The sequence below is a fragment of the Chiloscyllium plagiosum genome, unplaced genomic scaffold (genome assembly GCF_037043375.1).
Source record: "Chiloscyllium plagiosum isolate Xiang-an unplaced genomic scaffold, Cpla_swu_hap1 HiC_scaffold_16, whole genome shotgun sequence".
NCBI lineage: Eukaryota > Metazoa > Chordata > Chondrichthyes > Orectolobiformes > Hemiscylliidae > Chiloscyllium > Chiloscyllium plagiosum.
In genome coordinates this window covers 77,150,200-77,177,426 of record NW_028270154.1, presented here as the reverse complement: position 1 = coordinate 77,177,426, position 27,227 = coordinate 77,150,200, and the positions used below count along the sequence as shown (strand labels likewise).

Genomic DNA, 27,227 nt, shown 5'->3' with positions numbered 1-27,227 from the left:
GGCACAGATGAGATCACAAAAAAAAACCTTTTATCTCACCAAGGAGTCACAAAATAGAGAAAGATGGTCCTATGATTAACTGGCATCCAAGGGAAGTTAGACATGGATCATACATCTCTTAAACCAATTAGAAATAAGCCTTGGTTCAACGAGGCCAATCAGAATATAACAACAATGATCACACTGTGTGTTGTGGCTTGGAGAGTTAATATGAAGCAGGTCTCAGTGACCAATGTGTGCACTAAACTGCTGTCCGTTTAGAAACTGAAAACCCCAGATGTATGGGAGAGACACCAAAGGTCAACTCCACACCCTGAGGTAAACTGGAAAACAAAGGCTGTTGTAAAGTCATTGCCCTGCTTTGTTACGTATTACTTTTTAAGTTCAGTAAAGTTTCCTGAGTTGCCTCATCAGACTGCAGGAATAATAAATCTCAAACAAATCGCTGAGAAAGGGATCAGCGTAAACTTTAATCTAAATGATGAATGGATTATTTTGCTTTTTTAAATTAAAAAATGTCAGCATAATTTCTAAGATGCATTCGAAACACTGCAGCAGAAAGTCCCTGATGACACTTTACTGCTGAGTCGAGGGAATGCTGGATTATACAAAGGTGGTGTCTTTCCCATCTTGGGATTCCAACGCATAAGTTTAAAACAAATCATTTATCCTATACCATCATTGTGATTATCTATGCATTATTATTTGACTGTTGAAAGAACTTTACTGAGCAAAACAGATTCCACATTTCCCACAGCATTAACTGTACTCCAAAAATACTTTGTTGACTGTCGAACACTTTAGCATATCCTGAGGTCACAAAAGGCCGTGTGTGTGTTAACCCACCCCGACCATGGGCACAGGGCGTGCGTAAATAACCCACCCCGACCCCGGGCATAGGGCGTGCGTAAATAACCCACCCCGACCCTAACCCACCCCGACCCCGGGCACAGGGCGTGCGTAAATAACCCACCCCGACCCCGGGCACAGGGCGTGCGTAAATAACCCACCCCGACCCTAACCCACCCCAACCATGGGCACAGGGCGTGCGTGTTAACCCACCCCGACCCCGGGCACAGGGCGTGCGTAAATAACCCACCCCGACCCCGGGCACAGGGCGTGCGTAAATAACCCACCCCGACCCCGGGCACAGGGCGTGCGTGTTAACCCACCCCGACCCCGGGCACAGGGCGTGCGTAAATAACCCACCCCGACCCCGGGCACAGGGCGTGCGTGTTAACCCACCCCGACCCCAGGCACAGGGTGTTCCTGCTAACCCACCCTGACCCTGAACACAGCCTCGGTCAGCCTGTGTGTCAATTCACCTTTGGGCCCATGGTTGTTTGGATTATTAAAGATCAAACTTGAGTAGTGAAATGTAACACTTTATTGTCAAGAGGTCATAAAAGATTATAAAATGCCCCAAACTGCAATTACACAGCTGACCTTTGTATATGGCAACATGCTCAAAATAAAACAAAATCCTTAAAAAAAGGTCTAACTTTACATGACGCTCATTCCTGACGGGAAACACTTCAACGTCTCACATTCCACTGACCTCGGTTCTATATTCTGTCCTTGAGTATCGACTGCCCAAGACCTGTGCTCAGATCAGCACAGCCAAGCTCAGAAGCACATTTTTAGCAGGTTTGCCATTATTAAAACAATGAAAGGAAGGCATCCCAATTAACCGGAATCTTTCTGCCTGCTCATTCTTTGCCTTCTCTTTTTATTCTGTGGAACCCAGATGCGACTCTTGCTGCACCTCAGATATAGATACCCTACACTTTGCTGAGGTGCACCCATACTGACTTCTAGGTGCCTCTTACTGGTCAACCTGCATGACACAGTTACTCCCGTCCTCATTCACAGCGGGCTTGGCTTCTCTGGAGGTGGGTGACAGAAAGAAAACCACAATTACCAAACAGAAACACCGGGCATAGAAAATAAACAAACACTCAAGCCGAATCTCTAGATTCTGGAGTGATATTATGATAGGTAGCTAATATCCATAGATAGCAAATATCACACAATATTTAAAAAGAGGCCAAGAAAGAAGTCATGGAATTATGGACCTGACAGCATTACATCAATAGTAGGAAAAAAGGTTAGAATCTATCGTAGAGGATGGAATAAATAAAGACTTTGATGATGATCCGATTGGGCGTGGATTTACAAACGGGAAATCATGTTTGGTGAGTTTGTTTGTAAAGTCTTCAAAAAACTAAGTTGATAAAGGAAAGTCGATGGACTTACTATAGGTACATTTTCAGAAGGTTTTTGATAAAGTCTGTTACAGGAGGATGGTTAGAAAGATTAAAGCACATGGAAGTGGAGATGATATGCTGGCTTGGATTAAAGATTGGCTATCACAGAATACAGAGAAGGAATAAATGAACCATTCTTGGGTTCGCAGATTGTGGGGTACTGCAAGGATCAGCACTCTGGCCCCAGTGGTTCACAATATATATCAATGATTTGCACACGGAAACTAAATATAGGATTTATCAATTTGTAAATGATACAAAGCTAAGAAGGAATGTGTGTTGTGAGGAAGATGCAAAGAAATTTCAGGGGGATTTGAACAGGCTTAATGAATAGGCAAGAATATTAGAGATGGGATATTAACATGAAAAATTAGAATTATCCACTTTGATATGAGAAACAGATGTGCAGAGTATTTCTTAAATGGTATAAAGTCGGAAAGTATAGATGTACAATGGCACCTAGGTTATTGTAGAGACATCACTAAAGGTTAGCATTCAGGTGCAACAATTTATTAGCAAGGCTAATGGAATGTTAGTCTTTATTAAATAGGATTTGACTACAATTGAAGCAATTGTATAGGAGCTTGATTAGACTGCACGTGGAGTACAGTGTGCAGTTTTGGTCCCTTTAATTCAGGAAAGATATTAATCACCAGAGAGGAAGTGCAACAATAGGTTACCAGACTTGTTCTCGGGATGGTGGAACTGTTCAATGATGAGGCATTGAGAAAAGTGGTCTTCCCCTCTCCAGTTACAAAGAATGAGAGGTGATCTCATTGAAACCGAGAAAATACTTAAAAGGGATATCCAGCTAAGATGGTTCCCCCCCATGGTGGAGCTGAGAACTAAGGGCCACGACTTAAAAATCAAGGGGATGCTACTTGAGTGCAAAATAAGGAAAACTTATTTTACTCAGAGGATTGTTAACCTTTAGAATTCTGTACCACAGATGGTTGTGGAGGCTTAGTCTTTGAGTCTGATTAATATAGAGATTGGTACATTTCTGCTTAACAGTGGTGTACATAGTTATAGGGTAAAAGGCATTGTAGCATTCAATCAGCCATGTGAATCGTGGGGCAGGTTCAATGGGCTGAATGGCCTTCCTGTTTCTTTGTTCTAAAATAGTATTCTGCAATAAGAACAACTTTATAGATACTACTTGGAATTCAGAAAGGACCACAGAAATTTAAAATTAAACAAATCAGACATTAGTACTTATCTGGCATCTACTTAAATCGGTTCTATTTGTCTCAATTATACAATGTTTTAGTGAGGTCTACATTCTCACTACTCTCTGGCTAAAGAAATTTCTCCTTAAGTTTTAATTGGACTTATTCACAACTATCTTAAAAGCACAATCTGTAGCATTGAGCTCTCCCACAAATGGATACACCTTCTGTATATTCATCTTAAAAAGTCTGTCAATGTTTTAAGGATCTCTCAACTCAGCCTTTTGTTTTTAAACAGAAAGACTACCAGAGTATTCAACCTCTCCTGACAATCATAATTTGTTAATCTTAGTAATTCTTGTCAAACTTTTTATGGCACTTTGTCCAGATGAACAACAGCAGCTCCAAGTGCAATTCTCTGAACGGTTTCTGCAGGTTTCCATTCCACCACAAGGGGCCACCTCCACAAGTCATGGCTAGAAGGCAGGCAATAAACTGATGGGCAACTTCATAAAAAACATAAAGTCAGAGTTGTATAGTAAAGAAAGGCCCTTTGGCCCATCAATTCTGCACCAGTGAAAAACAACCACTTGTCTTGGATGCTCTGGTTGCTAAAACCCTCGTTCATGATGTTGTCAACAATAGACCAGACTCTCCAGCCCAGCTCCCACTGTCCAATCTTTTGTGAAATTTAGTCCATCCAAATCTCTGCTGCCTACATTCTAACTCACACCAAGTTTCATCCACCTGCCACATCCATGGTCACCGACCTAAACCGGCTCCCAATCTGACAATGTCCCCAAATCATAATTCTCACCTTGGTGTTCAAATCCCTCAGCGGTCACCTAAGTGCTGTCACCTCCTCCAGCCCTCAATCCTTCTTACCTCTGCACCCTCCAATTCTACCTCCTTTTCTCACCAGGTGTCTATACATTGTAGTCCCTGTTCACGCCCTCCACACTCCTTGAACTCCTTTGAGCTTGCTCTTGTCACCAAACCTGATAACTGCTGATTATGAATCCAAGCTGTTGTTTATGCCATAACACATGTTAATATGGAGGACAACGGATTATGAACTGTAAATGTTCAGATCCCAATGTCATTGACAGGAGAGGTGACTACAAAGGTTTGGGATGGAACCCACGATGTTGTCCTTAGCAAACTAACCTTCTGAAGGTACAGTGCCTAGACTTGAATGCATTATCTAAAGCATAACTTCCACCCGTTTGTGTCCAGAGTCAGGAAATTTAAAGGGGAACATATACTATAAGCTCCCCCTTTTCTTTCGGTGTCTGCTCAGGAGTTTCCTGATCCATGCACCAGGCCTCAAAACCTCTTAGTTCCTCATCAGTCCCTGGGTACACCTGCTAGCTCCAACAGTGAAAACAAACAGGTGGACTAGTAAAACTGGCTCATTCTGTTCTTTGTATTACAGAGAGAAGCACTGGAAGAGGGACTGGAAGTTTATTAAGTCAAAAATCAAATAGGAAACTGCTGTTAGTTTTTCTCCACTTGAGCCCTGACTTGCTTAAACCAATTGTACAGTAGTCCCACCGTACCGTGGGGATACATTCCAACACCGAACTCGGAAGCCCAAAACCGCAGATAGTCGTGAACCCATTCATTTCAATGGAAAAACGTATCTTCCAGGCAGTCTCCTGGTCCCTGGTTCTGGAATGTTCCCTGCCATATGTTCGGGCCACAGTAAGCCGAGTGTAACTGAAACTGCGGAAACCGATCCGCGGTAGCATGGTGGTGCAGTGGTCAGCACTGCTGCCTCACAGCGGCAGGGACCCGGGTTCGATTCCAGCCTCGGGCCACTTTCTGTGTGGTGTCTGCACATTCTCCCCGTGTCTGTGTGGGTTTCCTTTGGCTGCTCTGGTTTCCTCCCACAATCCAAAGATGTACAGGCCTGGTGAATTGGCCACACTAAATTGCTCGTAGTGTTCAGGGATGTGTAGGTTAGGTAAATATAGAGTGATGGGTTTGGGTGGGAGACTCTTCGGAGGGTCGGTGTGGACTTGTTGGGCTGAAAGGCCTGTTTCCATACTGTAGGGATTCTAAGGATACTACAGTCGGCCTGTACTAAAGCCAAGTTTAGGATCCTGGAGCTTTTGTTTTATGGAATGTGACCATCCCCAAGTATTTATTTCCCATCCCTAGTTGCCCTTGAGGGGGGGTAGTGGACTCCTCCTTGAACCACTGCACTGCAGTCCATGTACTGTTAGGGAGAGAATTCCAGGATTCTGACCCAGTGACAGTGAAGGAATGGCATATATTTCCAATTTCAGGCTGGTGAGGGGCTTGGAGGAGAACGTGCAGGTCGTGGCATTCCCAGGTAATGTTACCTTTGTTTTTTTTAAATAGTAGGGTTTGTAAGATGCTGTTGAAGGAGCCTCGGTAAACTTCTGCTGTGCATCGTGTAGATGGTACACACTGCAGCTATTGAGCATCAAGGGTGGAGGGAGTGGATGTTTAAGGTGCCAAATAAATGCACTGATCACTCCTGGAGGGTGTCAAGCTTCTTGTGTTGTTAGAACTGCACTCATCCAGGCGGGTGGGGGTATTCCTGATGTCAGCCTTTTAGTTGCTGGACAAATCAGGAGGCGAGTTACTCACTGCAAAGTTTCCACCTTCCACTTTCCTTGGCTCAGACACACCCTGCAATGGTATTACATTTCTGAAGTGCCAGCTTTCTCCTTAACAAGTTCAATGTTTCATATCCTACCGTGTTGGGCACTGATCCTGGAGTGCTTTGGTGATGACCCCTTGTTGGTGACAATGGTTCACAAAACTTTTCAGAGTGCTGTAAGAGTTTGGTGCATCTAGACTGATATCTGGCATAGCAGTAAACACCCGCTTGAATCCCTGTGGAGGGAAAAGGGAGGGGGAGAGAGGCAGATGGCATCTTAGTAAGTCACGGATAAAAAGAGTTGCATTTAAATATATACATCACCTCAGGACATTCCAAAGCACTTTACAGCCACTGAGGTACTTTTTGAAGTCACTGTTGCAACATGAAAAGAACAGCAGACAATTTGTGCAAAGCAAGATCCCACAAGCATGATCCCATTATAATAGTGACCAGATCATCAGTGTTGGGAGTGCTGCTTCAGGGTTAGGTGTCACGCACAGGACACCAAGGAGAACACCCATGCTGCTCTTAGCATTGATGAAAAGGCAGATCTAGCTTTCGTTTAATATTGTATCCAAAAGACAGCATCCCTGAGAAGGAGGCAGTGGGAGCAAGAGGCTGCATCATTCTAAAATGGAATGTTCTTCCTTCTCTACAGAGTTTTATTCCACACACCCCCCCCCACCCTCCCAGTCAGATTAATGAGACGGATCATAACTTTGGGGAAAATGTCACTCAGCTTGTCCAACAATTTAATCTAGCTGAGGTTATCACCTGGGATTACAGACAGGAACACAAAGGATCATAGGGAGAAACTCAAAAAAATTGCTAAAATGATCAATAATTATCCCTCCAACCTCAACATTCCAATGTCTTAACACATGATTGTCAAAATCAGGCTCTGAAAGCCAGCAAATGATTGTTTGAGAGAAAAGACTCCGAATTGTGGAGCACATTTCACACTCTGCTTGTCTTTAGGAATTCTCAGCTGTGCCTCTCGTAATGGTGTGATTAATGTATGAGCAGTATTCAAAGTTCAGAAGAGCTAGCGAGAATCACCATGGACTGACAGAATGGCCGTTGACAGAGAAGGATAAAATGTGATTGTTAAAATAAATAAAAGGGGAGCAGAGGAGGGTTTTTTTTTTATAAATTGTGATGGTTTGGAAGATAAAAAGGATGATGGCAGCAGATTCAGCAGTAATTTTCAAAACTGGACTTATCCAGACTGAACCGAACTTGATAAATACTTGAAAAGGAAAAATTTGCCAAGTTGTGGAGCACTAATTGTAACTCTGGTTCAGTCATGGATAAGGTCATCAGGCCAGCTGTAGCTGTCTGGAGCAAAGAGAATTCAGTTAAAAATCACATAACATCAGGTTATAATCCAACAGGTTTATTCAGAAGTACTAGCTTTCGGAGTGTTGCTCCTTCATCAGGTGGCTACCTGACAAAGCAGTGCTCCACAAGCTTGTTCTTTCAAGTAAACCTGTTGGACTATAATCTGGTGTTGTGTGATTTTTAAAATTTTGTCCAACACCGGCACCTCCACATCAGAGAATTCAGATAATGTTTGAACAGCCCTTTGATTTTTCATTGACTTTGCTTTCAGTGTCCTTCCCCTGTGGCAGATTCAGCAAACTCACCCGGTTCATTTGGTCAAGAGTTACAAAGCCAGACTCCCAGAAACACTTCAAGAGTTTTACGATCAGGTCAGAGACGTTGCTGCTGGTGGACTCAAGAACCATCACTACAGCCTGCAGAGCAGAGTATTAGAGGTTAACAATGTTATGCTGAAGTGGGGACAACGCAGAAGGAGCAGGACTGAGGTGGTGGCATGGAAGGATACAGAGATGTTATTGAAGGGCAGGAATGATACAGAGATACAGGTGGATAACGCCTGGCAGATGACAACATACTGTAGATATGGAAAAATGCTGGAAATGCTCAGCAGGCCAGGCAGAATCTGCAAAGAAAATAAAAAAGAAGAGTATTATTCAGGTCAATGGTCTTTCCACAAGTACTGCCTCAGCTACTGTTTAGTGCATGGCCTCTCTTTATTTCAGATTTCCAGTAATCGCGCACCTTGCTTTTATGGGGACTACAGCAGAGACGGCGGTGAATGTGCATCAGATGAAGAGACAGAGGAGAGTTGATGATCTGGTGAGACATACCTCATAGACGAGCTCGTGGTGAAAGTGGGGAACCTCCAGGTTCTGCAGACAGAGCTCGGCTTCAGCACAGTCTGTGGACAGCAGATATTCCTTCAGTAACAGGGTCATCTGGTGAACAGTATGAAGGATTAATGCTGCTCCAGCTCCTTAACACCAGAGCAGAACTTCCATCAGACACTCCATTCCCCAGCAAAGGAATACTTGCACTTATGTAGCACCTTTCACAACCTCAGCCCAGCAAAGTATTTCATAGTCAATGAAGCACTTCATCTGGCATGTGGTCACTACTGTGACGTTGAGAACATCATTGCCAATTTGTGCACAGCAAGATCCCACAACATCACCTTCACAGCTGGAACATGACAAGTCCTTGTGTGACTCAAGATGCGGCTGTACAGGATGTTGGTGAGGCCACGTTTACAATACCGCATGCAATTCTGGTTGAAAATGTGTTGCTGGAAAAGCGCAGCAGGTCAGGCAGCATCCAAGGAGCAGGAGAGTGGATGTTTCGGGCATGAGCCCTTCTTCAGGAATGAGGAAAGGTGTGCCAAGCAGGCTAAGATAAAAGGGAGGGAGGAGGGACTTGGGGGAGGGGCGTTGGAAATGCGATAGGTGGAAGGAAGTCAAGGTGAGGGTGATAGGCCGGAGTGGGGGTGGGGGCGGAGAGGTCAGGAAGGAGATTGCAGGTTAGGAAGGCGGTGCTGAGTTCGAGGGTTGTGACTGAGACAAGGTGTTTGAGGGAATTCTGGTTGCTCTTCTACGGGAAGGATGATATTAAACTCGAGACGGTGCAGAAAAGATTTACAAAGCTGTTGCTGGGACTGGAGGGTTTGAGCTATAGGGAGAAACTAACTAGGTTGCGGCTCTACTCCCCGGAGCATTGGAGGCTGAGGGGTGACCTTATAGAGGTTTATAAAATCATGACAGGGACCGATAGAGTGAATAGCCAAGGTCTTTTTCCCCTGGGGTGGGGGAGTCCAAAACTAGAGGGCATAGGTTTAGGATGCGAGGGGGAAAATATAAAAAGGACCAGAGGAGTAAGTTTTTAAACGCAGAGGTTGGTGCTTGCATGGACCGAGCTGCCAAAGGAGTTGGTGGAGGCTGGTACAATTACAACAACATTTAAAAGGCATCTGGATGGGTACATGAATAGGAAGAGTTTAGAGGGCCAAGTGCTGGCAAATGGGACGAGGTCAGATTGGGACACCCAGGGCGCGGATGTGTTGGACTGACGGGTCTGTTTCTATGCTGTACATCTCTATAACTAACCCCACACAACACCCAGGCCCAGACCAAATGCCCCGCATCCACTACGGAACTCCATTGACCAACCCCCCCCCCCCCCCCCACCCACCAGCCTCCAGCTCCTGGTCCCTCCATGATCCCTGTCTCACCTCCTTAACAAGCTGCTTGACAGGTCTCAGGCCACCTCCGACCCCCCAGACATTGTCCAGCCGCACTCCTCGGTTCATGCTGAGCAGCACCGTGGCCTTGTCCAGTGACACGCTGAAGAGAAAGAGGAACACAAAAGCTCAGTGGGGTCACTGCTAACCTTCCAATCCACCACAGGTCCCCCACCTCCAGTTTTAGCAGAGACTTGTCACTGTCCACTGGCTTTTCACAATCTGTGCAAATGGATCCCTCAAATACCTTTGTTCCTCAACCATCCCGAAGGAGGACAATGTTAACAAATCGCTGTTAAACTGAACAAATGGAACCAACTCAGTTCTGAACTCCATGTCCTCAACAGGATGCAGAAGCACGGATGGACAGAGAAGGCAAAAAATATATTTGCAATAATGCAACTAGAACAGAGGTACTGTGATAAGCTCAAAAAAAGAGTAGACAGAGGGAAAGTCAAAGGGCTTAACAGAATAGACAGAGAAGGGTGGCACGGTGGCTCAGCGGTTAGCACTGCTGCCTCACAGCACCAGGGACCCGGGTCTGATTCCCACCTCCGGCGACTGTGGAGTTTGCACATTCTCCCAGTGTGTGCGTGGGTTTCCTCCGGGTGCTCCGGTTTCCCCTCACAGTCCAAAGATGTGGCAGTTTAGGTGAATTGGCCATGTTAAATTGCCCATAGTGTTCAGATTAGTGTTCTAAGTTCGATACATTAGTCAGGGAAATGTAGGATAATAGGGAGGATGGGTGAGTTGGCCTCCGGAACATCGGTGTGGACTTGTTTGGCCGAAGGGCTTGTTTCCACACTGTAATGAAAATAAGAGATCGCACATTTAAATCAGTGACAAAGAGAAAATTTTTCTCAAAACACCCCAAGTGTTTAGAATTCTCTTTCATAGACAGCAGTGGAGGCTGGATCAGGAAATCTATTATGCAAATTGATAAGGGATCAAGGATTACTGAATCAGGCAGGAAAGTGGTGTTAAGGTCACTTTAACTCAACCATTATCTTATTGAAGGGTGAGAGCAGGCTGGATAGGCCTAGGTGTACACCTGCTTCTCTTTCTTATGTTTGTCGTTCTAAGTTAATGTTTGAATTGCAGTATAATTCATCAAGGGATATGGGCCAGGCGCTGGCAGGTGGGACTAGACTGGGTTGGGATATCTGGTCGGCATGGATGGGTTGGACCGAAGGGCCTGTTTCCATGCTGTATGTCTCTATGACTCTATGACTCTAATTACCTATGTTCCAGGATATTCTAACTCCTAGAACTGCACCATGAAATTTAAAGTCTGACTTAATTCAATTGGGATGTCACCATGTTAGCAGTCACTCAAGTGTAGGGATGATGTGATTGAACTTTCTACGAGACTCCTCTCCAGATGCAGTAAGGAGAAAGGTTGGCGACTTTTCCAACTCTCAGCTGACTCAAAGTAAATGATCCCGGCCATGGGATTGGGAATGAGACAGTCACTCTGATACAGAAAAGGAGGGAGTGGAGGAGAGGATGGAGAATAACATCTCTATATGTGCTGTACTTAAGCATGCTTCCTCCAGAACAGCACCTTTGGGAAAGACAAGAACAGAAAGAGAGACCCGCTGTCAGCAGATAATTTAGTATCAAGGTCTTGCAGATACATGCACTGGCCTGTCTGTGCTTACCGAGCCTGCTCACAGTCAACCTTCCCCTTGTAGCTGTCCAGGAAACCGGTGGGTAAGACATGGTCAGCCATGGCACGAGCTATAAACTGGCCCAACATCTGCACACAAACACATCAACCAGGAGAGACACAATGAAGGGAAAGCTTCGAAACAGGCCTTGCCATTTGAACTTACACCGATACACAGTCCTAAGTTAGAACCCACTGTGTCACCATGGCTACATACTCATATGAAATTGTGTTCCCCCACCCAGTGTCTTGTCACCATTTTGAGAGGTGACAAGACACCTTACCTACACAATGCCCTTCCTCCGAAGTTGCCTTTGAGGCTGCTTCCAATTGGCAAACAAAGCAAGTTACCCTCAATAATGTCAGCAAAATATGTGCTGCATCAGGATTCGTGTGCCATTTGATTTTAGGCCAGTGTAGTTTCTCTTCCAAAGGTTGGGCACGCACATGGGAGAAACTGAGCAAGATGAAGTCATCCTCACAGGACATCCTCAGCTACCTTCGATCAGAATTTGATAGGGCGCTGTACCTCTCAGAGCATGGTTTTGATCCTAGTGCCAACTGGATTACAAGGAGCACAGACCAGACTTGGTTAAGCCCAGAAGATTTTCAGACCCACCAAATATGTCAATTCCATTTTCATTGGAATGCTTCTGTGACACTAATCAGAAGTTTCACAATCATTAATACGAAAGCCATAAATCAAAGATGCTGGAGATCATCATCTTTTGACTCAAGTACGTTGCTGTCAAACTTCATATGGAATTCAATGTCATTATGGTTACTTTTTCCCAGATGTTTTACTGTGAGATTATGAACTAACCCCACCTCATTATACATACAACTTCTTCCCATTTGGTTACTCAACATATTGTCATGAAAACATTCTACAAACTAATCTACTTTACGATCTTTACTCATGATTAATAAGTTTGCAGATGGCCCAAAGAGTGGTCAGGGGCTTGACAGTGATGGGGAAGATGTAAATGGATTGGTTTGATGGGCAGATCAGTCGCAGATGGAACTTAACCCATATGTGAAGTGATGCACTTTGAAAAATGGAACAAGACAAGGGAACACTCAATGAATGGCAGGCCACTAGGAAGAACAGAAGGACCTTAGGAAGTTTGTCCACGATTCCTGAAGGTGGCAGAGTCAAAAAGTGTGGTGCTGGAAAACCACAGCAGGTCAGGCAGCATCTGAGGAGCAGGAGAATCAATGTTTGAGCATAAGCCCTTCATCAGGAATGGGCAGGACAGGTTAACAGGATGTTCAAGGTGGTGTACAGGACACTTGCTTTTACCAGCTGAGGCACAGATTATAAGAGCAAGGAAATTACATTGGAGAAGTACAGATCTTTAGTTCACCCACAGCTGGAGTACCGTGTGCAGTTCTGGTCACCACACGATACGAAGGACGCGTTTGCAATGGAAGAGGCGCAAAGGATGGAGCAATTCAGCTATGAAGGGAGGCTAGAAAAGCTCAGGCTGATTTCTTTGGAGCAGAGAAGATTGATTGAGGTGTATGGACAGGGTACATAAACGCAGTTGTTCCCAATCACAGGATCAAGCACAAGGGGGGCATAATTCTAAAACGAAAGGCAGGTGGTTTAGAGGAGATGAGAGGAAATGCTTTTTCACCCAGTGGGTGGTGGGAATTTGGAACTCATAGTTGGAGAGGTTTGTACAGGCAGAAACCCTCACAACATTGAGGTAGTATTTAGATATGTACTTGCACTGCCAGAGCTATGAGACAATGCTGGAAAAATTGGTTAAGAATAGTCAGGTTTTAGTTTCAGACTGGTGCAGAGTTCATGGGTTGAAAGATCCTTTTCTATGGACTCAAAGACCTTCTCCCTTTCTACACAGAATTCCTGCTCGCTCTAAAATCCCATTCACTCCAAATTCCTGACTTCAGTACACCATTTATAAAGCACTCATGTTTTATAAATATCCTCCATGTTTCGCCATGGCCAGCAGTCTCCTTCACCGTGTTCCACGGTACAGAGTACAGTGGTAGCACTATCCCTCTAGACAACCCCATGTGTAGAACGTCCACCAATTTGAACCCACAGCTGCATGTGGCAAAGGAGAGTGCACCACGTTCCTTGTGAGGTTAGAGAGAGAGGAACAGTCTTTCCCACGTACCTGCGGAGCCTCAGGTGTGTCGAGGACCAGGTCTGGCAGGTCACCCAGCAGCTGGTCGAAAGCGGAGGCCACGTCTTCGACAGACATCCGCTTGCCCGTCAGGTCGGCCAGGAGGCGAGAGATCAGCTCCCGGTGGCTTGCCTTGCCCTCCAGCGCCATGCTGACGCACAGGAACGGGAGCTTGCTCCTCTTACTGCCAAGGTTCAACTGAGCCAGGAGGGTCTGCAAAACAGCGGAACAGAGGCAGTCAATTCCTCACGTGGACTGATAGCAAACAGGCTGTGCCCATCCCCACAGTGCCACCACGCGCCCATCTGCATTTTTGCCTGTCAGGAGCATGACCTGACTTTATGCAATTTTCTTTAACCTGTGTCCCACTGAAAATGTTAGGTGAGTTATTTGGGAAGGGTGGGGGGGGGGGGGGGGGGGGGGGGTGCAAAGTAGGTGAGAGAGAAAGAAACTGGATGTGTGACTGAATTACCACAACTTGCATTGGTATAATGCTTTTAAAATGCAGTAAAGCATCAAGGCCCTTGTCAGGTGTAACACCAACAAAATTTGACACTAAACCACAGAGGGAGATATTAGGACAGGTAACCGAAGGTTTAGGTTTCAAGGATCAATTTAAAGCAATGAAGAGAGTCAGAGAGGAGAGACTATCAGAGGGAATTCCAGAGCTCAGGGTCTAAGCAAATGAAGGTACGACTTCACAAATTTACTGCCATGAAGGCGTGGCTCTAATTTCCAGACTATGCCCCTTTGTCCTCAGCTCCCCAGTCAGCATAAATTTCTCTTTATCTATCCTTTTTGTATCTTCAAGTATACCTTGACCAAATCGCTTCTCGGCCTTCAAATGTCCCAGGAATAACAATATTGATCTTGTCCCACAAAGGCAATTCTTCAAGTTCAGACATCACTCTGGTAAATAATCACTGCATTCACTCCAAAGCCACAATGTCTGTCAGAAAGTGTAGGGTCTGGCATTGCTCACAGTAACTCTGGAAGTGGTCTGAGTCAGGCTTTGTATAGCCAAAGCGAGGCCTTCAAATTTCACTTTTGAGTTCTGTACATATAAAGGCCAGAATTTTTAGCTTTTGTAATTGGCTTACATCACTTTATTGACCTACATAGCCACCCCAAGCCTTTCTGAAGAGATTCAGTGAACTACCATTGCTAGTTTATATTTTACCATTTAAAAAGGACATTTTTTAAAATAAAAGACCAAAGTTGAGCTCTACATTAAAATCCATTTGCTACTGTGTGTTTGTGAAGAAATAAAAAGAGTGGAGAGGGAAAATAAAAAGAGGGAAGAGACAAACAGCCTGAGAAAAAGAAAAGCGAGGGAGACAAAGAGATAAACGAAAAGATAGGAAGTTAGAAAAAGTAAGACAGGGAGAATAAGATATGGGATAGCGACGGGAATCTTACTTACAGCAACCTCTTTTGTGTCACCATGTTGAAAGTATTCCTGGATAATTGGAGTCACCGCTTTTTCAAACTCACGATCATCCAGTTCAGGAACAACTGTTTGGTAAACAGTCTCACCCTACAACAACACAAACAGTTATTTCCAGACCTGCAGTGCCTCAACTCACTCGCATGCCAAACAGGGAAACTACCTAACAGAAGGAATGTTAAAATAGAAGGAAGATTATTCATCCTTTTCAGCCTTGACCTGCTTGTAAATCATAATTAGGGTTTTCTGTACCTCAATTTCTATTCTCTGATCTTTGCTCTACCATATCTGGTGATACAAACAAAGATCTATTTTGTTCAGTCTTGAATACTTCACTCGGAATCCACAGCCTTTCACAGGCAAGGGTTTTCTGTATATTGAGAGAAAAAGTGCTTTGTGATTCCATTCAGAAATGACCTAGCTCTGATATTAAGACTGCACTCACTTGTTCTGTTCAAGGGCAGGTACACTTAGACTATTAAACAGGATGAGCTAAAATCAAGAATAACATTTATTTAGCACTTCTTAGGCCGGCTGGACACCTTAAAGCATTTCACAGCCAATGAAGCATTTTTTCGGAGAGGGGTCAATGCTGTAATACAGAAACTTGGAGGACAGCAAGATTCCCACTAACAGCCATCAGCAGATTATCTGCACTCCTTCCCAATGTTGATTGACAGATAAATATTGTCCAGGATATTGGGATAACTTGCCAGCTGCTCTTCAAAATATCACTTGAAATACTTTACATCACTCAGATAGTTAGAGAGAGATTCAGGATAACATTTCAGCCAAAAGCAAAGCCCTCCTATTTGTTCTCAAGCTCAGATGTTGGACTTGTAACTCAGGCAAGTGCATGACCAACTGAGTCACAGCCGACAGCAGACATGGGGGTTATATAGCATTATATAATATTAAATTGGATTGTTTGGTGGAATAACTCTAGAAAGATGGGGGATGGCTCAAAGAGACTAGCATTTGTCAAGGTAGATTGTGAAGTAGGAACATTGGTTGCTAGTGGAAATAGAGAAATATTTTTTTACGATAGATTGGAAGAGATAACTATACCAAATAAATACGCAACAAGCAGCAAATGATCTAACTGGTAGTTTATTATCATGTCACGTGTCCTCTGAAATGAAGATAAGCTCAAAGTGCAACTCTTCAATTTACTTTTTCTGAATTTACTGAGAAACCATCCTTGCTTTTCACCTGGAGTAAGACAAATTCCTACCTGAAGACATTACCTCACAGACACTGCATGTAAATAGTCAAACAGTATTTCATTATCCCATTGACTTAGATTAATAAAGTACTAACCAGATATTTTCAATATACCCTTGTTATCAAACTATTACAAACAATTTATGAAATTGTTCCATATCCTTTACCTCTCCTCAGAAGGGCAACAGGCATTTATGAGACATCCCTACAATATTTTCAAACATGGAAATTGGTATAAATAGCAATAATTCTCACAGCACCAGGGACCTGGGTTCATTTCCAGCCTCAGGTGACTATGTAAACTTCACAGACATTCTCCCAGTGTCTGCGTGGATTTCCTCCCAGTACTCCGGTTTCCTCCCACAGTCCAAAGATGTGCAGGTTAGGTGAATTGGCCATGCTAAATTGCCAATAGCGTTCCGGGATGTGTAGGTTCGGGGAAATGTAAAGTAATAGAGTAAGGGAATGGGTCTGGATGGGATACTCTTCGGAGGGTCGGTGTAGACTTGTTGGGCCAAATGGCCTGTTTCCACACTGTAGGGATTCTATGATGATTCTAAGAATATGCCAAATGTAGTGGTGATGTATAACAACATTGACTTTCTGTACAATGTTCTGAAGCCCCCCACCAGAGAAGTGCGTTTCTCAGAATATCTATGCAGTCCTTTTAACATTGTAAAGGCCACTTGACTGTGTAAATTTGAGACCAAACCAAGAATACCTGTTTATCATCATCATAGTTGGGATCATGGATGTCCGGCTGCTCCACATCGTACACCTGAACTGCAGCACCCCAGACACCTTTACCGCCAGCACCTCCTTCAACACACAAAATCTGCATCAGATCAATCCTCATAATCACGGAAAGCAAGCTGTGCCACTGCCTTAATACCGTGAGAATGACAGAGAGTAAGAATATGGCACAGAAATGGGCTCCATGACTCAACCGTGCCTACCTCAGCATTTATGTTCCCTTATTATCCTCCATCTTAAGCTTATATTCCTTTCACCCTCAGACACTTACATTTTTCTTTTGCTTAAATATATTTTTCATAGACTTTACTGAAGATTTTAAAAACATTTCCCTTCATTTGCCAAAATTGTCATCTATTTTATTCTCAGGCCCGCCAATTGACTTTTCTCCAAATTATTAACTCAGATCTTTATCAGTCTCATGTCCTTCTCGATTACTATCCTAATCAACGTTGTGTTATGGTCACTACACCCTAAATTGTTCTCCTTCTTGCACTTCTTATTTGTATTGGTTTGTTCCTATTAACAGATCCAACAGCAAAACACTTCTTGCAGGCTTTCCTAAACACCAGTTAAAGAACAAATTCATTGCCGGGACTCCATCCCCTTAATCCCTTCCAGCCAATTATATTAGGTGTAGTTGAAATCCTCCATGTGCTTTTTAACCATCTCCCTATTTTGCCTTATTCTTCCATCACCTTCCACAGTTCAAATGACCTGTAGACTAGAACAATTAGTGTGATTAATTATTTTGTTATAATTTTGTCTTTATTAACAAAGGATTGTAGTTCTGTCTTGCCAATAGCTGCACCACTTTTTAAATATGACTGGTATCCCCAATAAATACAGCTACTCCAGCCCTCCTCCTCTGCTAGACTGCAATGTTTAATTCGCAATCCTGATTTTTCTGTGGTCATGATTCAGTGACGAGAAAGTAAGGACTGCAGATGCTGGAGATCAGAGTGTGGCGCTGGAAAAGCACAGCAGGTCAGGCAGCATCTGAGGCGCAGGAGAATCGATACTTCGGGCTTAACATTTTCTGATGAAGGCTTTATGCCTGAACCGTTGGTTCTCCTGCTCCTCGGATGCTGCCTGACCTGCTGTGCTTTTCCATGATTCAATGACCCCTGACAGATCTATTTCCTCACAATGTGATATTGCCACCAACTCCTGTTTTATTGCAGGTACGGTGTGTACTTTTGATCACAATAACAACACATTTTTAATAGTAGTTTCTTTCACTTTATTTTTGACCATCTTAATGGCACTGTTGGTCTCCAAGTCTATTTATTTGGTGAAATTCATGTCCTCCATAGGCATCATCCATCCTAATCTAAAAAGTTCACTCCGTCACTATAATTCATCCTGCTTTATGTAAACATTGAGGCTTCAGGAAGGGGAAGAATAGCCCCCTCTGGTGGTTCTCTGAGCAGGTGCACCTGACTGTAAGTAAGTTTGAGGCAGTAATGTTCTTAGGGCTGGGTCAGAGATGCTAATACTCTCCGGCTTAGCCTGGCCTTTCCCAGAACTAAAGACAAACGTTTGTGGGAGAAGGGTGTGTTTGCCTTTCCTATTCCTCTCTGGCCAGTACATTCTTGGGGGTGAGTCTGGACTCTGGGTTCAATGCTAGAAAATGGGAGCAGCATGAATAGATAGTTGTTTTTGACTGGCACAGACTCAATGGGCCAAAAAGTCTTTTTCCATGCTGTACACCTCTATGACCCTGGCACATATCCACTCTAATAAAACCACAGAATGGGCAGAGGAGTTTCTCAGACTCAGTGCATTGCGGCAACCATCAAAAGCAATTGATGCATTGAATGACTGATGGTGGTAGTTTGGGGGCTAGACAATAGGAGGTGTCAGGTCAGGAGGGAAATATCCCGGAAAATTATCCCACCGGAGATGGCAACCCAGGCACTGATGAGACTTGACTTATTGCAGTATGACTCACTGTATTTGGGGAGGGGGGAGACCGAATCAGAATCCGTCACTGCACTGGTTAGAAGGAAGCCAATATTGAAATAGTTACAAATCCCACATTAATATTGGTTACTGACACATGACTTTTGAGGAGAATCCTTTTAAAGGGCCCCTCAAAGCAAGTCCATTCCACCATATGAATCCACGTCCATTATCCTTGTGTCCCCCATTGGGTTCCATACTCCAGCAAGGTCATTGAGGTCTCAGAGAGAATATACCTCAGAGTCTGTCTGATAAGGGGAAATGGAAATCTGAAGACAGACTTACAATCACCCAAGTTTTAACAGCAAGCCGCCTCGCCCAATGCTGCCTGAATTTTCCCACTTACCTTTCTTCGGAAGCCCCCGGCCTTTCCCAGACCGTGATTTCTTGTCTCCCATTTTGCCTTTAGTGCCAGGGGCCTCGATACTGTCGGAGAAGGACTCATGGCTGGAGTCAGAGTCACGTGACGAGCTCTTCCTTAGCTTCCTCTTGGCCTTAGCACTAAGTCGTGCTTTGTGCAACTCCTCCTCCCGGGAGACTAGAACCCCAGCTCTCGCAGCTTCATTCCCATCCTCAGTCTGAATACATTCGGCAGCTGCTGAAAACAACAGTAACTTGCATTTATGTAGCATCTTTAACATGACAAACATGGTGCACTGGAATACTATCAAACAGAGTGGTCGTCAGCCAAAGGAGACATTAGAAGAGGTGACAAATATCTGACCTCAGATGTGTTTGAAGTAATATCTTTAAAAATTACTGTTTTTATCGTAACTTTCACAATCTCAAGATATCTCACTGTGTTTTACGGCAAATTAAGTATTTATAAAGTGTCTAGATTAGAGTGAAGCTGGAAAAGCACAGCAGGTCTGGCAACATCCAAGGAGCAGGAAAATCAACATTTCGGGCAAAAGCCCTTCATACCACACTTTACGTATTTATAAAGTGTGGTTACTGTTATAATCTTAGCAACCAATTTGCACATAGTAAGCTCCCACAACAGCAATACGGTAGTGACCAGAGAATCTGTTCCTGCAACGCTGGTTCAGGCCATCGAAGGTGATACCTAAACTTGTGGATGTAGGTTTGCTCACTGAGCTAGAAAAGCTTCTAGCTCAGTGAGCAAATGTACATCCAGAACCTACAAACCTTGTCAAAACTCGTTAACCTAAACTTGTCTTCACAACATTGCCACAGGATCTTTTACACCTTGAGAAGAAAGTCTCAGATGAACCTCTCACCCAAATGGCAACACCTTTGTCAGTGCAGCATTCCCTCGGTACTGTAGTGGAGCACTGTAGATTTTGTTGCTCGTGTCTCTAGAGTGGGATTTGGGGATTCAGTGGCTGAAGAAGAACTCAAGATTCTGAGGCAACAGATTAAGGTCCCTGACTGACAGATCACAGTGGCAGCAAGTCCCCTTCCTACATCCTGTCATCTCCCCCCTCTGCAGCGCATGTTGAGTTTGCCAATCTCCTGCTGACAGGATCTAAAAAATTGACCTCAGTGTTAATTTAAAATGAGTTGGAAACGCCTCCAGCAGGTACAGTCCAGAGGGACCCCAATCAGCACATTTTAAAGATATACAATTTACGTGACTCTCCTCAGCCAGCACAAAAACAAAAACAAGGTGGATTAGGTCTCTAAGACCATCAAGACTGCTCAGCCACTCAACATAAACTGGCCTGCCTAAACTCTACCTTCATTATCCCCAGATACCTCAATTCACTTTGATTCTTCAACATTATAAATCTCTATACATACAATTCACAGCCATCTGTGACTTAAGTTTTTTTTAAAAAGTGTAATTTAGTAAATAAAGCACCAGTTTGCACACAGCAAACAGCAATAGGATAACGACAGATACTCAGGTTTTAAATAATGTTGAAGAATGAACAATAGTCAGTGCACATGGGAAAATGCCCTGGTCTACTTCTAATGGTGACTGGGGGCCTTTACAATCACCTGGTCAAAAAAGGCGTTTAATATCAGAGTCAAAAGCATTGTAGTACCTCACATTCTATTAGAATCTGTCAGCAATTTCTCACATCTTTGGAGTGGGAACCAGATAAGTTCAAAAAAGTATTCAACATATATCTTGCTCCCACTGTCGGATAAGGAGTGTTTCCATGTGCTTTACAGACAGAGTATAAGACAGGGACTATAACACTGTTCAAGAAGGAATTTGAGGAATTCTTCAAAAGCCTAGAGCAAAAAAGCAAGATTGAGAAGGAGAATTCTACAGGGCTGATGTCAGCCACCAAGTTGAGGTTGAAAACTCCACACTGCAGCACCAGAGAAAGCTGCCTTTCTGGATTAAATTCCCAGGTCAGACAGCTGCAAATTCCCATCCACTCCCCTTCCAGTAGCCAACCCTCTCCTTCCACATCCACACAAGAGCAATTGGCACACTTATCGCACGAGCACCTGACTCTGGCAGATTTGTCAAATCACGAGAACAAAACAAACAGCCATTAACTTTAAAGTCAATGTAATTTGTGCAAAGTGTTGGAGACTGTTTTGATATGATAAATTGCTATCCAAATAATGTTACAGTCCAGAGGAGGGACAGGCGAGGGGGAGGGGTGTGCATTCAATTGAGCTTCAGCCATTTTAACAAGTTTCGGAAACCACTGGGACCAGAGGGCAAAATCTCAGAATACGGAGCCACAATTTAAGATCGAGATGAAGTATTTTTTCTCTTCGACAGTCATGAATCTGTGGAATTCTTCACCACAGAGGGCTGTTGAGGTTGGGTCATTAAGTGTATTCAAAGTTGGGAAAGACAGATTTTTAATGAGTAAGGGAGTCAAAGGTTATGGGGATAAGGCAGGAAAATGGAGTTGAGGATCATCAGATTAGCCATGATCTCAATGAATGATGGAATAAATTTGATTGGCTGAATAGCCTACTTCGGCCCCTATGTCTTATGGTCTTACAAGGTTCCTTCCTCCATTTATTATCAACTGTATTGTCTATCTATTGCAAGAATGAAGTGAGTCTGCGCCTCATTCATAGCATTCCCTAGCTCTAGGTCAGAAGGTGCAAGACCCAAAGCCTCAAGCCTCAATCTAGACAGTCCTGGCAGTGAAGATCAGCGTTCTGGCTTGATTTCTGGATTGGCATCTGGCAGAAGATGTGTCGTTGAAGTCTGGCTACAGCACCCCCACCCGCTGTTCTGAGATTGTGGAGATCTATTAAACCATCTCTTCAACTGCCCTGTTTCCCTCCCTTCTTGGACAGAGGTATGGAGGTTTGACATCATAGTCTGTCAAACAGCCTGCAAATCCTTCCACTGTTCACTGAGGGTGAAGTGAGGGGATACACAACTGATAAAATTGGGGCAAGAACTCTGTGTATTTGGGAAGAGAATGGATCATGTTTGGTTTATCTTCAAAGACTGATAATGGCCCTTTACAAAACAAGAATTTAAACAAATTCTTTTCACCACCAACACCCACACCTCCATATACGTTGTGAAAAACAAAAAGATATGCATTGATATTGTATTGTTCACAACCTTAAAGTCCCACAGCAAAGCATCTAAAGAGGTAGTTTGGCACTGACTTTTCAGAAAAGAGACAGCACTGCTCAACAAAAAAAAAAGGGAGTGATTGGTGAGGGCTGGGTGGTAGATCTTGTTTGTATGGACTTTAGCAAGGCCTTTAACAAGGTCCCTCATGCCAGGCTGACACAAAAAGTGAAGTTGCATGGATGAGCTGTTAAATTGGATACAGAACTGGCTTAGTCATAGAAGACAGAGAGTAGCCCTGCATGGGTGTTTTTCAGACTTGAGATCGAGGTACGGCATCAATTAGTAGGGCCCATAGATTTAAGGTAAAAGAGAGCAAGTTTAAAAGGTGATGTAAAAGCAAGTTTTTTTTAAATACTTGGGGAGGTAAGTGCCTGGAATGTGCTACTGGTGAAGGAGGTGGACACAATAGCAACATTCATGTGATAACTGAGACTGCCTCTTTCCACCTCCAACACATCTCCCTACTACACCCTTCTCAGATCATCCATGCTTTTGTTGTCCAACATGTTCTTTACTGAGTTCCCACATTCCTGTGAACTGGGAATGGGTTTAGCTCAGTTGGCCAGACAGCTGGTTCATGGACAGCATACTGCATTGGTTCAATTCCCACACCGGCTGAGGTTACCACGAAGGACTGTCCTTCACGCCTCAAGGGGAGAGGTTGAGATGACCTTCAGATCAAACCACCACCGGTCATTTCTAATAAGAGAGTAGCCCAATGGCAATTTCACCTGTCCCAAAACTAAGCTGCTTGTCTCTATGGTGCATAATAAATCCCACATGCCTTTCACTCCAGTATTTGCAGGCATATATTGCCTCCTGATGTGTTGATTTTTAAATTCTCAATCCTGTTTCGTGAGCTTGCCCCTCATCTTCAGAATTTCTTCAGGTCTTACAACCCTCTGCAGAATCTATACTGCACCCAAGAAGCCCCTTGGGGAATTTTATTACATTATACATGGTACATAAACATCAGGTGGTGATGGTGGGAGGTTGCAGAGATACAGAGGGGTGACCCCATGCATGAATGGGCACACAGTTGTAAATTTTAAAATCAAGGCATTGGTGACTGGAAGTCAGTGTCAGTTAATGAGTACTGGGTTGCTAGGTGAGCAAGTTAGGACAAACTCAAGTTCATGGTTGACACAATGGTGCTCTCATGATGTGCCCACTGTACACACTGGACAATTACTATGAATCCTATAATGTATGCACAGGGAATAGTAAAGAGGAACTCACATGCAAACTGCAAAATAATCTCTCAATATAAATAACTAAATTGTGATATATGGATAGTGGCTGCATTTAAAATTCACCTCACTGTGAAATCTGCTAGCAGCGATCATTAGGCAAAATGGCTGTTCCTGCTGAGTCACTCATTGGTGTCCACTTCTCTTCAAATACCTCCATTGGTCTAGCATAGAAACAGGCCAGGAGTTTCTTTACTCCAACTCAGGATGTGGGCATTACTGGGGAGGCCAGCATTTGTTGCATGCCCCTAATTTCCCTTGACCTGAGTGGGCCATTTACATGTTGCTGGATTAGTGGTGCTGGAAGAGCACAGCAATTCAGGCAGCATCCGACAAGCAGCAAAATCGACGTTTCGGGCAAAAGCCCTTCATCAGGAATAAAGGCAGAGAGCCTGAAGCATGGAGAGATAAGCTAGAGGAGGGTGGGGGTGGGGAGAGAGTAGCATAGAGTACAATAGGTGAGTCGGGGAGGAGATGAAGGTGATAGGTCAGGGAGGAGAGGGTGGAGTGGATAGGTGGAAAAGGAGCTAGGCAGGTTGGACAAGTCAAGGGGACAGTGCGGAGCTGGAAGTTTGAAACTAGGATGAGGTGGGGGAAGGGGAAAATGAGGAAGCTGTTGAAGTCCACATTGATGCCCTGGGGTTGAAGTGTTCCGAGGCGGAAGATGAGGCGTTCTTCCTCCAGGCGTCTGGTGGTGAGGGAGCGGCGGTGAAGGAGGCCCAGGACCTCCATGTCCTCGGCAGAGTGGGAGGGGGAGTTGAAATGTTGGGCCACGGGGCGGTGTGGTTGATTGGTGCGGGTGTCTCGGAGATGTTCCCTAAAGCGCTCTGCTAGGAGGCGTCCAGTCTCCCCAATGTAGAGGAGACCGCATCGGGAGAAACGGATACAATAAATGCTGAGAGTCTGGAGTCACATGTCGGCCAGACCAGCTGAGGACAGCAGATTTCAGTGAACCAGATGAGGTTTTACAACAATTGAGAATCGATTCATGGTTACCATGCCTGAGATGATCTTCGTAACTTCACTTTTGTTAACTGGTCATGAACAGAGGCTAGCTTTCGATTCCAGACATTTTTTAAAAATCAACTTGTTCAGACATGACACACCTCTGGAGCAGGGTGGGACTTTAATCTGGGGCCCCTGGCTCAGAGGTAGTGGCCCTACCACTGCCAAAGAAGAATCCCTAAAATATTTGCAAAGAGTTTCTAGAATCTTATTACTTTCAGTTAAGTTTCACCAGCTGCTGTGAGCTTGTGTACCCAGATCATTAACCTGGAGCTCGGCACCATCTGAGGGGTCACCATCTCCCCTCTCTGCCAAAAGGGAACCATATACACAGTTATTTGCCAAGCCCCTCGCACTTTACATTATCGATATTCTGAATCAGTAAACACTACTCAAGAGGTGATAATTTGTAACAGATTAACCTCTCTCTCTCTTTCTATGCCGGAAATAACCAGCACTGGTCTGACACACAAATTGACAGGGGAAAGGACAGCCAAGTGTTTGACAGCCGGAGGTGGCAACACTGATCTTAATATTCTCTGTTCCTTTGCTAAAACCATCAGTAACCAAATGACTGAGGCAGGGAATCCCAAATATCCCGTCACCGTTCCAAGGATCCTCCCTCATATACAGCCGAATGAATATCCGTTCAGTACTTACTTTCAAATTACCGGAGTAAATGTCACACCGCGGCTCACGTCTTGACAGAACTGTTGAAGGTTGACGATTTTACACAAACCTTAATATACCTCCGAGCCAGGGGCTCATTGCGCGGTCTGCAGCAACAACACATACTCTCGAAGGCTGCTGTGCCCTCGCTAACTTTCAAGACCCACACCTTTCAACACAAGGACGGAAAGCAGTAGCTCCTCACTGTCAGGAGCTGTAAACACTGAAGCAAGAGACAGACTGAATGAGGAGGGAGAGGAGAGGGGAGGGGGGGAAACAGCATTCTCAACACCCCTCCAACTCAAGCCAAATGCTTACTATTGAAATCCCCAGCGTTTTCTCTGCTTTAGAAACATTCTTCCCTCCCTTTATTTTACCAAATGTACTGCCCACCCCTGAATTTCCATTTCTGCAGAATTCCTTCTTACCCAAATACTGTTTCTCCTCAGACGCCATTGGCTCCTCCAGTCTGCTTTTAAATCCCTGTCTCCAGGCTCCAAATTGCAAAAAAAAAACCAATCAGGAACCACGCTCAGTCTGGTCTCTGCTTTATTTCACTGAATCTTTCCAGTTGGTCACTTTCAGTTCTCCTTTCCGCCTCCACCTAACTTTGTTTTCCTCCCCCTCCCGTCAACTTTCAAAATAGTGGGAGACTCCAAAACCTGTCCCAAACTCTTCCCCAGTAACTTTTCGAATCACATGACCGTCCAAGGTCCGATCCCGATTGGCTCACTTTGTGGGGGCGGGGGCTGAATATTTGAAATCACAAATGTTTGCTTGCTGATTTTTTTTTTAAACATATGGTTTGTATTGCCTGTGCAAACCAGCCCCAAGAGGCGAACAGTAGCGTTCAGGGTGAAACCCGCAGACACAACACTGGGGCTCGGCAGTCAGTTTCCTGCAAGTTTGGAACCAGTGCATGTGTCTCTTTGGAGCAAGTTGCAGAGAATTTTAACAACTCCACACGAGATTTCTTCCCTTCCCTTTACTTCATCTCACCCTTCTCACTTGGAAACTCCGCCTGCATAAAAATGAATACATTGTTGGCTTCAACTGCATCTTGTACCATCCCCATTCTATTGGTAAAGATATTTCTCCTGAGGTCGCTATTGGTGACTTAGATTTGCAGTTAAAAGTCACATAACACCATGTTATTGTCCAACAGGTTTATTTGGAAGCACTAGCTTTCGATTGATTAGATTAGATTCCCTACAGTGTGGAAACAGGCCCTCCGGCCCAACAAGTCCACACCGACCCTCCGAAGAGTAACCCACCCAGACCCATTTCCCTCTGACTAATGCACCTAACGCTATGGGCAATTTAACATGGCCTATTCACCTGACCTGCACATCTTTGGACTGTGGGAAGAAACCGGAGCATCCGGAGGAAACCCATGCAGACACGGGGAGAATATGCAAACTTCACACAGTCGCCCGAGACCAGATGTGAACCTGGGACCCTGGTGCTGTGAGGTGTCACAACCACCTGATGAAGGAGCGTCGCTCCGAAAGCTAGTGCTTCCAATTAAACCTGTTGGACTATAATCTGGTGTTGTGTGATTTTTAACTTTGTACACCCCCGTCCATCTCCAAATCATGACTAGATTTACACTGTTTGTCTTACGCTATTTTATCAGCGAAAGCATTATCTTTAAACCTACCATGAAGTTTAAAAGATCTTATATCAACGCAGCATTTCTGACTCTTTCCTGGAGAAAAAGACTCACAATCTGCTCTGCCTTGTCCTCCTATTTTTGGCATTGTCCTTTCACATCCTTTCCAGAGAGATGGGATGTGGAGGCCAATTTGAGCCGTTTTGACTTTGATGACATGAAGCTCAGTGACCAGCAGAGATAGGTTATTTCCACAAGGTTGGCCTGTGAAAAGCATGGCAGCAAACCACAAAT

The 27,227-nt window shown here is 44.3% G+C and overlaps 1 protein-coding gene across 3 annotated transcripts; it reads right to left on the bottom strand.

Moving 5' to 3' along the window:
* Window positions 1-1,369: 1,369 nt before the first annotated feature.
* On the bottom strand, window positions 1,370-25,986 carry LOC122556781 (programmed cell death protein 4-like). Of its 3 annotated transcripts, none has more exons than XM_043703946.2 (11): window positions 25,750-25,985; window positions 19,209-19,460; window positions 16,866-16,963; window positions 14,897-15,010; window positions 13,465-13,686; window positions 11,310-11,407; window positions 9,640-9,751; window positions 8,246-8,353; window positions 7,718-7,828; window positions 6,165-6,304; window positions 1,370-1,886 (listed from the first exon to the last, which is right to left on the bottom strand). In XM_043703946.2, exons 1-11 carry the CDS (start codon window positions 25,775-25,777, stop codon window positions 1,826-1,828), a joined length of 1,344 nt encoding a protein of 447 aa, XP_043559881.2. In that variant the 5' UTR covers window positions 25,778-25,985; the 3' UTR covers window positions 1,370-1,825. The 3 variants fall into 3 exon arrangements, with proteins under 3 accessions (XP_043559881.2, XP_043559882.2, XP_043559883.2); XM_043703947.2 differs by having other exon boundaries at window positions 19,209-19,457; XM_043703948.2 differs by lacking the exon at window positions 8,246-8,353 and having other exon boundaries at window positions 25,750-25,986.
* Between the last annotated feature and the right edge of the window lie 1,241 nt (window positions 25,987-27,227).

Coding starts and splice junctions, on each gene's coding strand:
- LOC122556781 (XM_043703946.2), bottom strand. CDS start 25,777: ATGGCGTCTGAGGAGAAACAGTATTTGG. Junction 19,461..25,749: donor TGAGGAGAAACAGTATTTGG/GTAAGAAGGAAT, acceptor TGTTGTTTTCAG/CAGCTGCCGAATGTATTCAG. Junction 15,011..16,865: donor ACTATGATGATGATAAACAG/GTATTCTTGGTT, acceptor GTGTTGTTGTAG/GGTGAGACTGTTTACCAAAC.